This window comes from Podarcis gaigeae (assembly GCF_964106915.1).
Source record: "Podarcis gaigeae genome assembly, chromosome: 14".
NCBI classification, from domain to species: Eukaryota; Metazoa; Chordata; class Lepidosauria; order Squamata; family Lacertidae; genus Podarcis; species Podarcis gaigeae.
In genome coordinates, this window is record NC_139690.1 from 44,820,861 (window position 1) to 44,836,949 (window position 16,089).

At 48.7% G+C, this 16,089-nt stretch overlaps 1 protein-coding gene across 3 annotated transcripts in view; it reads left to right on the forward strand.

Moving 5' to 3' along the window:
- BFAR (bifunctional apoptosis regulator) overlaps nucleotides 1-16,089 on the forward strand; it is a 17,245-nt gene continuing 1,156 nt past the window's right edge. Inside the window, exons 1-9 of one of the 3 annotated variants that reach the window (XM_083711661.1) lie at nucleotides 15-177; nucleotides 1,419-1,604; nucleotides 2,160-2,218; nucleotides 3,900-4,227; nucleotides 5,194-5,395; nucleotides 6,863-7,032; nucleotides 7,401-7,545; nucleotides 13,127-13,297; nucleotides 15,444-15,646. In XM_083711661.1, coding sequence (XP_083567787.1) covers nucleotides 3,968-4,227; nucleotides 5,194-5,395; nucleotides 6,863-7,032; nucleotides 7,401-7,545; nucleotides 13,127-13,297; nucleotides 15,444-15,646 — 1,151 coding nt within the window. In that variant the 5' untranslated portion in view covers nucleotides 15-177; nucleotides 1,419-1,604; nucleotides 2,160-2,218; nucleotides 3,900-3,967. Of the gene's footprint in view, nucleotides 201-1,418; nucleotides 1,605-2,159; nucleotides 2,219-3,899; nucleotides 4,228-5,193; nucleotides 5,396-6,862; nucleotides 7,033-7,400; nucleotides 7,546-13,126; nucleotides 13,298-15,443; nucleotides 15,647-16,089 lie in introns of all 3 variants that reach the window. The other 2 variants (XM_083711660.1, XM_083711662.1) reach the window with 2 other exon arrangements.

Here is a 16,089-nt window from a genome sequence, read left to right on the forward strand (position 1 = left end):
CGCCCCTCCAGTTTGTGTACAGGTCGGCGCTGCACTCTCGGCGACAAAGAGGCGCCCGTGCGTAAGTGATACGTCAGCCAAAGAGGGGGCATCGGGCGTCACCACGCATGCGCGCCCAGAAGCCGATCCCGGCGGGGCTCAGCTGAGGAGACGGAGATGCCGCCGCTGTCAAGCTGGGTGAGGAAGAGGAGGAGGTGGGAGTCGGAGGGGCGCGGACCCCTTCTCCCCAAAGGGGTCAGGGGGCGGGGGAGGGAAAGGCCGAAGCGGCGGCTGCTGCTGCTGTTGTTGTCAGTGGAGGTTGTTTTACTCGGAGTAGACCCGTTGAAAGTAATGGGAGGAGGGACTAAGGTTCGTTCATTTCGACGGGCTTGCGGTGTGTAAGGCCTACATGGGCGGAACCCAGAAATGATGATGATATTATAATATAACACGTTTCTGGGTTGTGTAGAAGTAAGTTATACTCGGAGTAGACCCATTGAAATCAAAGCAGCTTGAACTCTACGATTCTACATGGAGATTCCCTTCCAACTCTATAATTCTGTGATTCTAACTTTAAGGAGGACAACGTTGGAGATAACCTAATGATGATGATGATGATGAAATAATAATAATAATAATAATAATAAAATAAAGTGTGGTGGTGGTGAGAGAAGACATGGGAGGTTTGCTAGCAAGCAGCCCACCCTCTGGTAGAGTGTGGGGAGGAAGTGAGCTTTCCTCTCTCCCTGCAGCTCTCCCCCCACCCTCTGGGCGACCCCTTCAGGCAGGGTGAGAGTTCAGAGGCAGGGAGGAGCAGGAGGAGGAAGAGGATGACGACACAGAGATTTAAAGGTTCCTGCGCAGGTGGAGAGATTCCTCTCAGGCTAAGGGCACGTATATGATGGTAGGGCACGTTGAGGCACAACACGCACGCACAAAATAAGTGGCAACTTTTAAAACAATTAAAATAGTAACCGAGCTCTTTTAAAAGAGGCAGTTTTAAAAATCAGCAAAGCAGGGTGCAAACCAAAATTTTAAAGCGTTTAAGCAAACAAATAGGTTTGAAGGGTGCCAGAACGACAGCAGTGTTGGTGCCAGACAAGTTTGTAAAGGGAGGGCTGCATACGCACAGTAAGTTTAAGGCAACCCCCCCCCCCCAACAAGAAGCTTCCCCTCAAAAAACTACAGTTCCCTTAAACTACAGGTTCCAGGTTTAATGAGGCAGTATGTGTGTGAAAACTGCGAAATTTCCTGGGCCAGTCCAAAGTGTGCCTAACCTACCCAGCAAACTGCCTCCCAAGAATTGTTGGCAGATTCTTCTGGGATGTTCATGAGGAGGCGTGGAAGGCGGCAACCTTCCACTGTTTTTTGTTTCCAGCATTTGGTACTTTTGATTCCTTGTGCATGGAGGCTTCATTTGCTATCTTAACTTAATTCAGGATTAGGCTATCTTAATCCAGAGGAAGGGAAGGGTCCGGATGTTGTCGGACTCTTGAAATCCCATCAGCCACATCCAGAGTGGTCAGGGATGATGGGAGTTGCAGTCCAACAGCAGCTGGATTGCTACAGGTTCCCCACCTGTGGCCTAGAAGAGCAAAAAGACTGCCTTGCTAGCTCATAATAAGGTAGGCCTGTGTACAGTAGTTACGCATTTCATTTCCAAAAGCTGCCTTTCAAGTACCCACAGCCTGAAGGCAACAGCCCCCCTCTGCTGTCCCCCCCAGCAAGTGATATCCAAAGGTAGATTGCATTTGTTTTGCAGTAGCATTGGCAAACAGTTTGTGTGGATTGTGTAACCCTTCTACATGTAAACAGCATATTTGCTCTCTGCCACGCCCCCATGTGTTATAAGCATGGCATTAAAATATACTTTCCCAATTCTACATAAAGCCCATGGGAGGAAGAAACCAGATTTGTTAGTAAACACAACAAACTTTCTGGGTCCTCTGACTTCATTTTCTAAAGGGGATATTAGAGTCTGTTCCTGCAGGAGAATATAGATATAGGCAACTTTTCTCGGCATGCAGTTGTATTAACTTTTTAATTTGATTTCCCTTGCATGTTCCAAAGTGTGCGAGAGACACTTTTTGCCGGTTTGTTGATTAATATTCTTTACAGCAGCTGAAGAGGGGTTTTTTTTGTTTGCTGAAGTGAACAACCTGTTTTATCTCTTCCTTTAGAACCAACGAAATTTTCCTTAGTAGGAATAGAGTTGTGTGAGATGTGGATTCAACCACAGGTACGTAGAGTGATTCTGTATTTCATTAGGAGGAAAGCATGTAGACTTGATGGTAACATTGGCACAACTGGGAAATTATATTGGCCTGCCTTGATGGCAGTTGAGAAACCTAAGCAGTCCTGTTCAGACATCTTATTGTTGGGTAATCTTGATAATCTGATGATGCTTTGGATAGAAATGTTTTTAAATGCATATAATTAAGTGGCTAGAAACTGCTGTACTATTGGCTATTGGTAGGAGTTTCTTCTAATTTTTGTTCCCATAAAGCCCTCTAAGTCAACATATCTTCCTTTCTTGCCTCTTTCTCCCCCCCCCCCTCGGTATAGAGATTATAATTTAATAAAGGATCTAGTCATGATTAACTCCTTCCATTGGATAATTAAGAGCCTGTGTCCACTCTTAATTCCTTTGTTGTTGTGACAACAACATTCCTTTCCAGAGTTACCTAGTACTGGAAGACATCGCCTCTCCCATTACAGCTGTGCTCTTTGGCTCTGTGGAGCCTTCAGTGTTCAATTTTATCCCCTATGCTGTTTAACATCTACATGAAATCACTAAGTGGGGTCATCCAGAGCTTTGGAGTATGTGGTCAGCAATATGCTGACGACACACTGCTCTGCATCTCCTTTACATCTGCAAGTGGGGCAGTAGAAGTGCTGGCCCAGTGTCTTGCCTCCATAATGGACTGGATGAGAGCTAGCAAATTGAAGCTCAATCCAGAGAAGACAGAGGCACTGTTAGTGGGTGGTTCCTTAGACCAGATGGATGGGAGGTTGCCTGCCATTGATGAGGTTGCACTCTCTCTGAAGGAGCGAGTACGTAGCTTGGGAGTACTCCTGGATTCTTTGCTGTTGCTTGATGCTCAGGTGGCCTCAGTGGTTCAGAGTCCAACAGCTTTGGCTGGTGACCCAGCTGCTCCTCTATCTGGACAGGGATAGCCTAACTTCTGTTGTCTGAACTCTGGTAACCTTTAGGTTAGATTACCACAACGTGTTATACGTGGCACTGCCTCTGAAGCTGGTTTGGAAGCTTCAGCTAGTGCAGAATTCAGCGGCCAGGTTGCGCAAGAAGATTTGAGCATATTACACCGATTCTGGCCCGACTGCACTGCCTGCCAATTAGTTTCTAGACCCAATTCAAAGTGCTGTTTTTGACCTATAATGCTTTAAACAGCTCCATACCACAGTACCTCAAGAACTGTCTCTCCCCAATGAACTGACATGGACCCTGCAATTATCATCTGAGACTCCTTTTTGTGTGCCTCTCCCACGAGAGGTCCAGAGGGTTTCAACATGATGACTGGCCTTTTCTGTAGTGGCTCCCTGTTTTGGGGAACACTCTCCCCAGGGAGGCTCACCCACCACCTTTACTATGCATCTTTAGGTGCCAGGCGAAAACGTTCCTCTCCAGCCCGGTGTTTGGCTGATTAATAGTCTATGGCTTTTTAAATGAGCTTGTGGGAATGGGGTTATTGGTTTCTTTTTGTTTTATTATGTGTTGTGTTCTTGTTTTGTATTTTTATGTTGTGAACCACCCTTTGATCTTCGGATGAAGGGCGATACACAGATTTAATAGCAGCAACAGCCACCACCACCTATCTCATTGCATTAACAATGCATTTTTCTTTACACCTTGGATTGTGTTCACAGAGAAACATAACGGGCTCACTCTCTTCCCATAGCTTGTGGCCTGCTTCAAGATCTAGGGACGCGCGGGCGTTGTGCTGGCTGCTGCAGGCACAAAGAGGAGATGGAGGAGGGTTTGACGTGGCCGTCGGAGAGGCTGGAAGTTCAGACAGCTGCTTCTCCCGGGGTCAGCCGGCGGATATCAGTCAGCGAATTCTCTTGCCATTGCTGTTATGATATTCTCGTCAATCCTACCACCTTGAACTGTGGGCACAGCTTCTGCAGGCATTGCTTGGCGTTATGGTGGACGTCTTCCAAGAAGAACGAGTGTCCAGAATGCAGGGGGAAATGGGAAGGATTCCCCAAAGTCAACATTCTTCTCAGGTGATTGTAGCAGTCGAGGATTGTGATATGTGGTTTTCATACCATGGTTGAGATGTGTTAGTCTGCCCTTTTAGTAAGAACTGTTGGTCCTACAATTTTCATACTTTTAATTTCATTTCACTTTTCATGTATATATTACTATACGCAAGGTGGTCTGCAAGCTGACAATATATATATTTAAATCCTGAACTCATTTCCCCCTCTTCTCTACTTTTGCTGTTCTTAATGCCATGGTTTGGGAAAGGCTGGCTTCTTAGATCCTCTAAATGCCCTCCACTGTCGGTCTCGGCGTTTCAGTATTGCATGAGTCTTCCCTGGGGTAGAAAGACCACTGTAGAGCTCTCTTGGTGCTCTCCGCGGCTGTTTCAGTTCAAACCACTGGAGGAGGAATTCCAGGCTAATAGCCAGATGTTCTCCTCCAGGCCTCTCCCCACATCCCACCCTCTGCCCTCTTTGAGACATTTTTGTGTGGCTAGAATGTGTCCTTGAAAGGTGATGGTATCTCTTACTTCCCTGAACGGAGGGGTGTGTGTTTTCCATAGCTGGAATGCAGCCTCCCGTCTGCAGGTGAGATTGACATCAGTTGCACCTCCCCCTTCTGCTTCTAGCTCCGCCCACCACAGGCACCCTGGGAATCCTGTCCATGAGATAATGTGGTTATAAAAGATCCCCCCTCCCCCCGGTTAAAAGGGTTTAGCCAGCAGAACGACTTACGGTTATCACCTGTTTGTACCCAGCTCATCCTCCGTGGAGCTCATGGTAGCTCATTTATCAGTCCTGTAAGGCTGAGAAGAGAGTACAGTTGGCCCGCGGGCAGCTAGCAAACTTCATGACCAATGAGGTGGACTCAGGTCTCCCCAGTCCAGCATTCTTTCCTCAGTGCAGAGGAGAAGGCCCTTTCTCCAGATACAGCCTGGCCGCAAACTGCAGGAAGAAGTCTTGCAAAGTAACGCTCTCTTCTTCTAGGGATGCAATCGAAAAACTGTTTCCAGATGCTATCGAGCAGCGGAAGGACGACATACAGCAGAACAGCGACGCGTCCCTCAGCCTCGCCGCCTTTCAGAAATACGGGAGTGATCAGACCTCTGCAGCTCCAACGGCGGGGCGAATTAATCCTCGAGGAGGGGGGTTCTTCTCCGGCGTGCTGACAGCGCTAACTTGTGTGGCTGTAAGTCTCCCCCTTTAAAAAGCCCTGTGCTAGTGGGACATGAAGGGCTTTGCTGAGGATGGGTTTTTGAAGAGCTGATTGTATAGTTGCAGAAAACTTAACAAGCCTCCTGACTTAATGGGCCCCTTCAGAGAAATTTCAAAGGACATCCTGTTGCCCTCCATCTTAGTTCCCTTGAGCAGGAAAGGTGAAGGGAAGCCTATAGAGCAGCCTTTCTCAACCTGTGGGTCCCCAGATGATGTTGAACTACAACTCCCATCACCCCTAGCTAGCAAGGCCAGAGCTCAGAGATGATGGGAGTTGTAGTCCAACAACATCTGGGGACCCACAGGTTGAGAACCGCTGCTATAGAGGTTCGCAGCTACTAGATTTGGTTTTTGTCTGCCTTTGCAAGTTGCCTTATATTGAGTCAGACCATTGATCCATGCAGCTCAGTTTGTCTACACTGATTGGCCATGAGTCTCCAGGGTTTCAGACTGGGGACATTCCCAGCTCTATTTGGAGACCCCAGGAATTGGACCTGGGACCTTCTAAACACAATGCAGATGCCCTAGCACTGAGCTTTGGCCCTTTCTTCTTCAGTGGATGGACACTAGAAAGTGGAAAGGTACCCAGAGGGAAGAGTAATGTTTGACATGGTGCATGAAGCTTAGTGCTTGCTTCAGCTGCAGGGCTCCCATAATATATTCCCTAGCGCTTCCACCATGCTGTTATGGGAGGGTGTTCTTGTCCCAGAGTCGCCCAGTGAGTCCTTGGCTATCAGACTTTCCAGCTGTATGTCATCTCCCCCTCCAAGCTGTTGGTGAATGTTCATTTTTGCTTTGTATTTATGTACAGTGGTACCTTGGTTCTCGAACTTAATCCATTCCGGGAGTCTGTTCGACTCCCAAAACCGTTTGAAAACCAAAGCACGGCTTCCGATTGGCTGCAGGAGCTTCCTACAGTCAAGCAGAAACCGCGTTGGATATTCAGCTTCCAAAAAACGTTTGCAAACCGGAACACTTACTTCCAGGTTTGCGGCGTTCGGGAGCCAAAACGTACGACTACCAAGGCATTTGAGAACCAAGGTACAACTGTACTTAAGCCTACATTGGGTGGTGTTTTTTTTGTTTTGTTGTAATATTTAAATTATTCTGTGTTTGCTAAATTGTTGATTTTTGTAATTTTGAATTCGCTGGCATGCTCTATATTTAGAATATTTGTATTTCTAGTGTTCTCTATTTTGATGGTTTTGAATGTTTGCTGCAAGCTGTTTTGGGCACATCTCGTCATGGAAAAGCAGCATATAATTAAAATCAGTCAATCAATCAATCAATCAATCAATCAATCAAGTCCAGCACTATCCTTTGGGCCACGTTGGGTGCTTTGCTCTTGTATTAAACATCTGAAACATGTTTAATATGTTTTATAGTCACCCCAGTCACCGCTGTGCATAACCCATCATGGACCCTCTTCACTGCTTTCTAGGTAGTTTTGCTCGGCTATCACTGGAGCAGCCGGGAGTCGGAAGATGACCTCCTCGTCCACAAACCCGTTGCGAAATGGACTGCTGGGGAGGTGGTACACTGGCTGGAGCAGTTGGGACCCTGGACTTCCCTCTACAAGGAGAGGTTTTTACTTGAGCGCGTTAATGGGAGGTGAGGAAGATCCCTTTGGTGATGCTCTGAGATTATTGAGAGAGAAACTTCATTATACCTGGTGCCTTGCTTATAAAAGGTTTTGTGTTCCTCAGGTGATGTGAACACAGGGGCAAAACAAAACAAAAGTCTTGTTGTGTTCAAAGTAAGTTTTTAATCTGTAGCGTGGCTGTTAGCAATAGTTCCCTGTTAGTCATCTTGCTAGGACCATGTCTAAATTCTAGAGTAGGCAGATGCGCTTTGCTCTCAGTGCAAATATCCACAGACCCGTCTTGTCTTGATGGTGATATTCGACTTGGTAGTTCAGCACGATTTGGAGCAGGGCAGAGGGCGTTTCCTTCGTGTAACAGTAACTCCTGGTCTTGCAGGCTCCTGCTGACGCTCACGGATGAGGACTTCTCAAAGGCTCCTTACAATGTAGAGAACAGTAGCCACAGGAAGGCCATTATGACGGAACTGGAACGTGTGAAGATGTTGGGCGTCAAACCACCGCAGAACCTTTGGGAGTACAAGGTGAGAGGATGTTACAGGAAGTCCCACCTCCAGTGGCCGTAGACCTTTAGCCCCTGCACCAAAGTACCATATTTTTCGCTCCATAAGACGCACCTGACCATAAGGCGCACCTAGTTTTTAGAAGGGGAATGCAAGGAAACAAATATTTTTAAAGGGAGCGCTGAGCAGAGCCTGTATGCATCCCAGGCTCTGCTCAGCGCTCCCTTTCATGAGCCGCATGGAGCGTGTGTGCGGCACTTATAATAATAATAATAATAATTATTATTATTATTATTATTATTTATTATTTATACCCCGCCCATCTGGCTGAGTTTTCCCCAGCCACTCTGGGCGGCTCCCAATCAGTGTTAAAAACCGTACAGCATTACATATTAAAAACTTCCCTGAACAGGGCTGCCTTAAGATGTCTTCTGAACGTCAGGTAATTCTTTATCTCTTTGACATCTGATGGGAGGGCGTTCCACAGGGCGGGCGCCGCTACCGAGAAGGCCCTCTGTCTGGTTCCCTGTAGCCTCACTTCTCGCAATGAGGGAACCGCCAGAAGGCCCTCGGCGCTGGATCTCAGAGTCCGGGCTGAACAGGACCGAGGCCATTTAGGGCTTTAAAGGTCAGCACCAACACTTTGAATCGTGCTCGGAAACGTACTGGGAGCCAATGCAGATCTCTCAGAACCGGTGTTATGTGGTCCCGGCGGCCACTCCCAGTCACCAGTCTCGCTGCCGCATTCTGGATTAACTGCAGTTTCCGGGTCACCTTCAAAGGTAGCCCCACGTAGAGCGCGTTGCAGTAGTCCAAGCGTGAGATAACTAGAGCATGCACCACTCTGGCGAGACAGTCCGCGGGGAGGTAGGGTCTTAGCCTGCGTACCAGGTGGAGCTGGTAGACAGCTGCCCTGGACACAGAGTTAATCTGCGCCTCCATGGACAGCTGTGAGTCCAAAATGACTGCCAGGCTGCGCACCTGGTCCTTCAGGGGCACAGTTACCCCATTCAGGACCAGGGAATCCTCCACACCTGCCCGCCTCCTGTCCCCCAAAAACAGTACTTCTGTCTTGTCAGGATTCAACCTCAATCTGTTAGCCGCCATCCAACCTCCAACCGCCTCCAGGCACTCACACAGGACCTTCACCGCCTTCACTGGTTCTGATTTAAAGGAGAGGTAGAGCTGGGTGTCATCTGCATACTGATGAACACCCAGTCCAAACCCCCTGATGATCTCTCCCAGCGGCTTCATATAGATATTAAAAAGCATGGGGGAGAGGACAGAACCCTGAGGCACCCCACAAGTGAGAGCCCAGGGGTCTGAACACTCACCCCCCCCCCCCACTTTCTGGACACGGCCCAGGAGGAAGGAGCGGAACCACTGTATGACAGTACCCCCCAGCTCCCAGCCCCTCTAGACGGTCCAGAAGGATGTTATGGTCGATGGTGTCAAAGGCCGCTGAGAGATCCAGCAGAACTAGGAAACAGCTCTCACCTTTGTTCCTAGCCCGCCGGAGGTCATCAACCAGCGCGACCAAGGCAGTTTCAGTCCCATGGTGAGGCCTGAATCCCGATTGGAAGGGATCCAAATGGTCCGTTTCCTCCAGGCGTGCTTGGAGTTGTTCAGCAACCACCCGCTCAATCACCTTGCCCAAGAATGGCAGATTTGAGACTGGGCGATAGTTGGCCAAATTGGCCGGGTCTAAAGATGTTTTTTTAAGAAGCGGTTTAATGACCGCCTCTTTCAGCGGGTCTGGGAAGGCTCCCTCACAGAGGGAAGCATTCACCACCCCACAGAGCCCATCGCCCAGCCCTTCCCGGCTCGCTTTTATCAGCCAGGATGGGCAAGGATCAAGGAGACAGGTGGTCGGTTTCACTCGTCCAAGCAGCCTGTCCACATCCTCGGAGGTAACAGATTGGAATTGATCCCATGTAACAGGACCAGACAGAACTCTAGCACTCTCCCGCCCTGGCCCTGCTCCCACAGTGGAGTCTACCTCCTTCTGAATCTGAGCGATTTTATCTGCAAAAAACTTTGCAAAAGCATTGCAGGAGATCTTGGGGTCCCTACCAGGCCCCGGTGGTACAGGTGGTTCTGATAGATTGCGAACCACCTGAAAAAGTCTCCTGCTGCTGTTTTCTGCAGATGCAATGGAGGCGGTGAAGAAGGCCCTCTTCGCCGTCGCCATTGCCACTTGGTAGGCTCGACGTTGAGCTCTAACCCGTGTCCGGTCTGATTCAGAATGAGTTTTCCGCCACCGGCGCTCTAGCCGTATCAACGATTGTTTCATCACCCTCAGCTCTGGGGAAAACCACGGGGCTGTCCGGGCTCCATGCAATCGGAGAGGGCGCTTCGGAGCCAGACAGTCAATAGCCCTGGTTAACTCCGCATTCCAGCGGGCCACCAGGGAATCAGCTGAAAGGCCATCAACTTGGGATAAAGCATCCCCTACCACTCTCTGGAAGCCAATTGGATCCATTAAGTGGCGGGGGCGGACCATCCGAATCGGTCCCACCTCCCTGCGAAGGGGAAGGGTTGCGGAGAAGTCCAGTTGCACCAGCAAGTGATCTGACCATGGCGCTTCTTTTGTTTCGCTTTTAGTTAATGTCAGATCACCAACATCCGTAGAGGTAAACACCAAGTCTAAGGCATGTCCGTGGCTATGAGTTGGGCCAGACTTATTCAGGGACAGCCCCATGGAGGCCATGCTTTCCACGAAGTCCCGAGCGGCCCCTTGTAAGGTCGTGTCGGCATGGATGTTAAAATCCCCCAGGACAACCAAGCTAGGTGTCTCCAGGAGCATATCCGCCACGACCTGAAGCAGCTCGGGCAGGGAATCCTTGGTGCAGCGGGGAGGTCGGTACACCAGTAGGAATCCTGTACTGCCCCTATTGCCCAACTTCCAGAACATGCACTCAGAAAACTGGGTCTTCCCAATAGGACGCCTGGTGCAGACTAATGACTTCCTAAAAATCACTGCAACCCCCCCTCCCCGCCCACATGACCTGGGTTGCTGTGCGTAAGAGAAACCTGGTGGGCAAGCAGCGGCAAGGACAGGCCCATCTGCTTCATCCAACCAGGTCTCTGTCACACATGCCAGATCAAATCCTCCATCCACAATCAGGTCATGGATGGCAGTGGTTTTATTAATCATTGACCTGGCATTGCACAGCAACACTTTCAGGTCATGTGGGTTTCCCTTGCTGATTACTGTATCCTTTCGGTCAGGACCAGACCTGGAGGCAGGGATAGTCCTCAAACAACGACTAAACCTGCCTCCTCGGTAATGACATGGTCTGGTCTTAGCATAACTCCTCCTCCTGCCCGTGATCACTGAGATCGGGTGTCCCAATACATCTCCCCCTGTGGAACCTGCCCCACCCAATCTATTGGCTGAGGCCCACTCCCAGGCAGCCATGACCCTTCCCCTTAAAAGGCAAAATACAAACTATATAATTATTTAACAGAATAATAATAATAATAAAACAAAACAGAACAAAACAAAACAAAACAAAGCAAGAAACAATAGCCCTGACTAAATGCTTATCCCACCCCAAGCAAAAATAAAATAATGAAATAATATAATATTATAAAAAACAACAACCACCATTTAAAGTGCTGCAAATTAAAAGCGATTAAAACATTTAAAACCATTTAAAACCACTTGCAGGCTTTTCCCCTGAGGAGGGAGAAGGGCAGCCCCGTCATGACGTACTGCCCTTCTCCCTCCTCAGGGGAAAAGCCCCCAAGAGCCGCACACATGTTCCATGCAGCTAGTGAAAGGGAGTGCGGCTTTTGGGGGCTTTTCGGGAGCTGGGGGAAGGGACTGACGCGGCCAGTCAGTCCCTTCTCCCTCCTTGGGGAAAAGCCTGCAAGAGCCGCACGGAGCGTGTGTGCGGCTCTTGGGGGCTTTTCCCGCCTGCCTCCCGCCTGCATTCGCTCCATAAGACGCACACACATTTCCCCTTGGGGGGGGGGGGAATGTGTCTTATGGAGCGAAAAATACAGTGCTCTTCTGTCCCTGTGGTGTTTTGATCCTCGGCATCCCTGCTGCGACCCAGCCTTGCTCTTGAGTCTGGTCCCCATCCTGTCTTCAGCCTGTGTCGCCCAAGTGCGGTGTAATGGTTTGAGTGTTGGACTAGGACCTGGCAAGTCCTCCCCCCCCCGTCTACTCTAATGATACAGTGGTGCCTCGCAAGACAAAAAGAATCCGTTCTGCGAGTCTCTTCGTTTAGCGGTTTTTTCGTCTTGCAAAGCAAGCCCATTGACGGATTAGCGCTTTTAGCGGCTTTTAGTGGCTTAGCGGATAAGCGGCTTAGCAGCTTAGAAAAAGGGGGGGGGGAGGAAAGAAAACCCACAGGAACTCGCAAGACATTTTCGTCTTGCGAAGCAAGCCCATAGGAGATTCGTTTTGCGAAGCACCTCCAGAACGGAAAACTCTTTCATCTAGCGAGTTTTCCGTCTTGCGAGGCGTTCGTCTTGCGGGGCACCACTGTATCTTACATAGTTACTCTGGGCTGCTTGATACAGGGCTAGCCTGAAGGGAGAAATCTACACAGCAAATCCCCTCCTGCTGATTAATGACAGGGAACTAATTTATAATTGGGATCTGGGGAATGAAAGGCCGGTTAGCTTAACGTCAGTAGTGGGGAAACCACTAAACAGGTAGAATTGCCAAGCAAGAGGAACAAGCCTTGCGGAAGTAGAATCAGCATGGCTTTTGCCAGGGGGAGATCCCGTCTCAACATCTAGAGGGTTTTCTCCCCTCCCCAAGCATGCCAGCAGAGATGAACCAGTTGATAATGGGCTCTTAGGTTTTCAAAAGGTTTTTGAAAATTTATCCCTGAAAATTTATCCCTGAGTAAGCTGAGTAGTCGTGATATAACCACAGAGATCCTCTTGTGGATCAGGACTGACTTAGGAATAGAAACATAGTACAGTCGTACCTTGGATCTCAAATGCCTTGGTACTCGGACATTTTGGCTCCTGAACGCCGCGAACCCAGAAGTGATTGTTCTGGTTTGCAAACGTTCTTTGGAACCTGAACGTCTGACAGGGCTTCCAATTGGCTGCAGGAGCTTCCTGCAGCCAATCGGAAGCCACGCTTTGGTTTCCGAACGTTCTGGAAGTCGAACAGACTTCGGGAACTTATTCCGTTCGACTTCCGAGGTACGACAGTTTTCTCAGTGGTGGGATGTGGAAAATGGAGGGTTGGTGTTGGGACCGGTTCTTTTTAACTGGTTTATTGGTGATCTAGAATTAGGGCTGAGCAGTGAGGGAGCAGGATTGCCCTGGGGTGTCAGGTGGGGGCACTGATCTCTTATTCTGCTCTCTATAATGATGCTTCTGATCTCTGAAGCACCAGAACAGAAGAAGATAGAGCCTCTCCCCCACTTAGGCAGGGTTCATGTGAGCCTTACTTAGAATGACTCAGATCTTATGTTACACGCCTGGAGGGTGAAGAGGTTGTTGAGACAAAGCCGCATTTCACAGAAGACTCTTTGCACTCTCCTTGCTTCCGTTTCTGTTCCTCGTGTATTCATGTGTTCTGGCTAACGGCTGACTCTCCCCCGTGTCTCTCCATTTCCTCACATTCCAGGCGGTGCATCCTGGGAAGTCACTGTTCCTGTTGTACGCCTTGAAGAGCTCCCCTCGGCTCACCATGCTCTACTTGTACCTCTTTGATTACACGGACGTCTTCCTCCCCTTCCTCCACACCATCTGTCCCATGCAGGAGGAGGAGCTGGAGGACATTCTCACAAAGCTGCTAGTAAGTAGGAGCAGGAGACGTCCGCCTTGGGAACATGCCCCCCCTCCCGAACACCAAAAAAGTAGGAAGGGGTTTTGTGGGGGCAGCAGGACAGAATGCTTTGAGGCTGCAGATCAGCGTCTCTCGCTAAAAGCTCTGTGAGAAATGGCCCCAGGAGCAAAAATGGGGCAAACATCATGGGGGCAACAAGCCAAGGGCTTTTGTATTTCATTTTATTTAACAATTTTTTGAAGGTTTTTAACATATTGGGCTCTAGAATCCAAACACATTTATAAAAAGATAACAAAAAGAAATATTTCAAAAATAATAATAATAATAAAGAAAAATATGATTCTTACAAAACACTATTACAGTCATACCTTGGATCTCAAACGCCTTGGTTCCCAAACAAATCGGCTCCCAAACGATCGAAACCCAGAAATAAGTGTTCAAATGATTTTCAGAAGCCAGACGTCTGGTGCGGCTTCCCTGGCTACTGATTGGCTGCAGGAGCTTCCTGCAGCCAATCAGAAGCTGTGCTTTGGTTCCTGAACATTTTGGAAGTCGAACAGACTGATTCCGTTCAACTTCCAAGGTACGACTGTATAGAGAAGAGAAAAAAATAACTAAAAATACTGTTTATCACTGGTAGAAAATGTGGGCTATCTCTACACACTGGGATTGATTGCTAAATCATTTTTTAGAACCATAGCTCTATGAAGGGAGCAGGTGTGTCTTACAACTCTCAGCCCCCTTAACAGATAAGACTTCCCAGGATCCTTTGGGGGAAACCAAGACTGTGTAAAGTAGCATGATACTGCTTTGAATGTATGGTGCAGACGGAGCCTAAGTGTGAAGCAGATTTCTGTGTTCCTCTGCAGGTTTGGCAGACGCCAAATACATTAATTGCCACCGCATAAAGATTGGAGGGACGCGGGTGGCGCTGTGCTCTAAACCACTGAGCCTCTTGGGCTTGCCGATCAGAAGGTCGGTGGTTTGAATCCCCACGACGGGGTGAGGTCCCGTTGCTCTGTCCCAGCTCCTGCCCACCTAGCAGTTCAAAAGCATGCCAAAAAGTGCAAGTAGATAAATAGGCACCGCTCTGGCAGGAAGGTAAACAGCCTTTCTGTGCGCTGCTCTGGTCTCGGTGTTCTGTTGTGCCGGAAGTGGCTTAGTCATGCTGGCCACATGACCCGGAAAAACTGTCTGCGGACAAACGTCGGCTCCCTTGGCCTGTAAAGCGAGATGAGTGCCACAGCCCCAGAGTCGTCTGTGACTGGACTTAACTGTCAGGGGGCCTTTACCTTTTTTAAAAAGATATTTGCAGCGATACAGGGTGCCTTTCCTTCATGTTATGCTTCCTTAGAGATACTCGCTTCTTAGCAAAAAAAAAGTAACTGTTTTCCAAAAGTGGCATATACCTAATATGGACAAAATGTGCTTGCTCCAGGGATCGCACTGCCAGAAATCTTCCTGGGAAATCCTAGTGTAGACTCCTAAGTCCCAGTGTAGAATTAAATGCTGAGACAAGAAAATGCTTCCTGCCAAGATTACCAGCATCATCATGTTTAAGACCAGGGGTCAGCAAACTTTTTCAGCAGGGGGCCGGTCCACTGTCCCTCAGACCTTGTGGGGAGCCGGACTGGCAGGGGGGAAATTGACGAATTCCTGTGCCCCACAAATAACCCAGAGATGCATTTTAAATAAAAGGACACATTCTACTCATGTCAAAACACGCTGATTCCTGGACCATCCGCAGGCTGGATTTAGAAGGCGATTGGGCCGGATCTGGTCCCCGGGCCTTAGTTTGCCTACCCATGTTTAAGAGCCATGCCGGTATCCCCAGTGTTGAGGGGCATGCTTTTTTAGCCTGCTGTCCATCTGAAATGGCTTTGCTTTGGGCTAAAACTGAACACACACACACACACACACACACACACACACACAGAGAGAGAGAGAGAGAGAGAGAGAGAGAGAGAGAGAGAGAGAGAGAGATCCTAAGCCACTTATGGGCAGAAATATTTTTTATTTGCTTTCAAGGAAAAGCAGTCAATAAATTTTGCGCATGCCAGTAGCAAGAACCAAATTCTGATGGCAACATTTGAACCAGAGATATTTTGGTGTGGTGCCCAGCCTGCTTTTCCTGAACACTTTCTGTCTCTTTCAGGACCTGAAGGAGCCTGCTTGGAAGCAGTGGCGAGAATTCTTTGTGAAATACTCTTTCCTGCCCTACCAGCTAATAGCTGAGTTTGCTTGGGACTGGTTAGAGGTGCATTACTGGACGTCCCGCTTCATCATCGTCAACGCCATGCTGCTCTCTGTGCTGGAGCTCTTCTCCTTCTGGAGGCTGTGGTCAAGAAGGGAGCTGAAGTAAGTCCCTCTCGGACCCTCCTACCTTCCAGAATTAGCAACCCTGTTTTTGTACTTGTAAAATGTTTTCCTCTCTCTCTTTATCACCGTCTTTTTGTGGAAATCAAAGAGAGAACTTGCACTGAATAGAGAGATTCCTCTTTTTCCATCTCCCATATGTGACTCAGCTTCTTCCCGCTCAGGGGAGGAAAAGCTAGTCGTGCAATGGTGTGCCAGGGATCTTTTATTTTTGGATATCCAAAAGTCCCCAAGGTTAACTTGACGTGTCTCGTTTATGAGCAAATTGCTTTCCAGGGAAAAGCATGTGACTTACAGTGCTCCAGATAAGCAACCTTCATTTGAAACGAAAAGGAGCGTCATGAACCACACATTTCCTATACATGTTGGAGGCCCACCCCCCATTTTTGGTACTCCCCTCTCTCCTTTCTCTTAGTTTCCCTTTT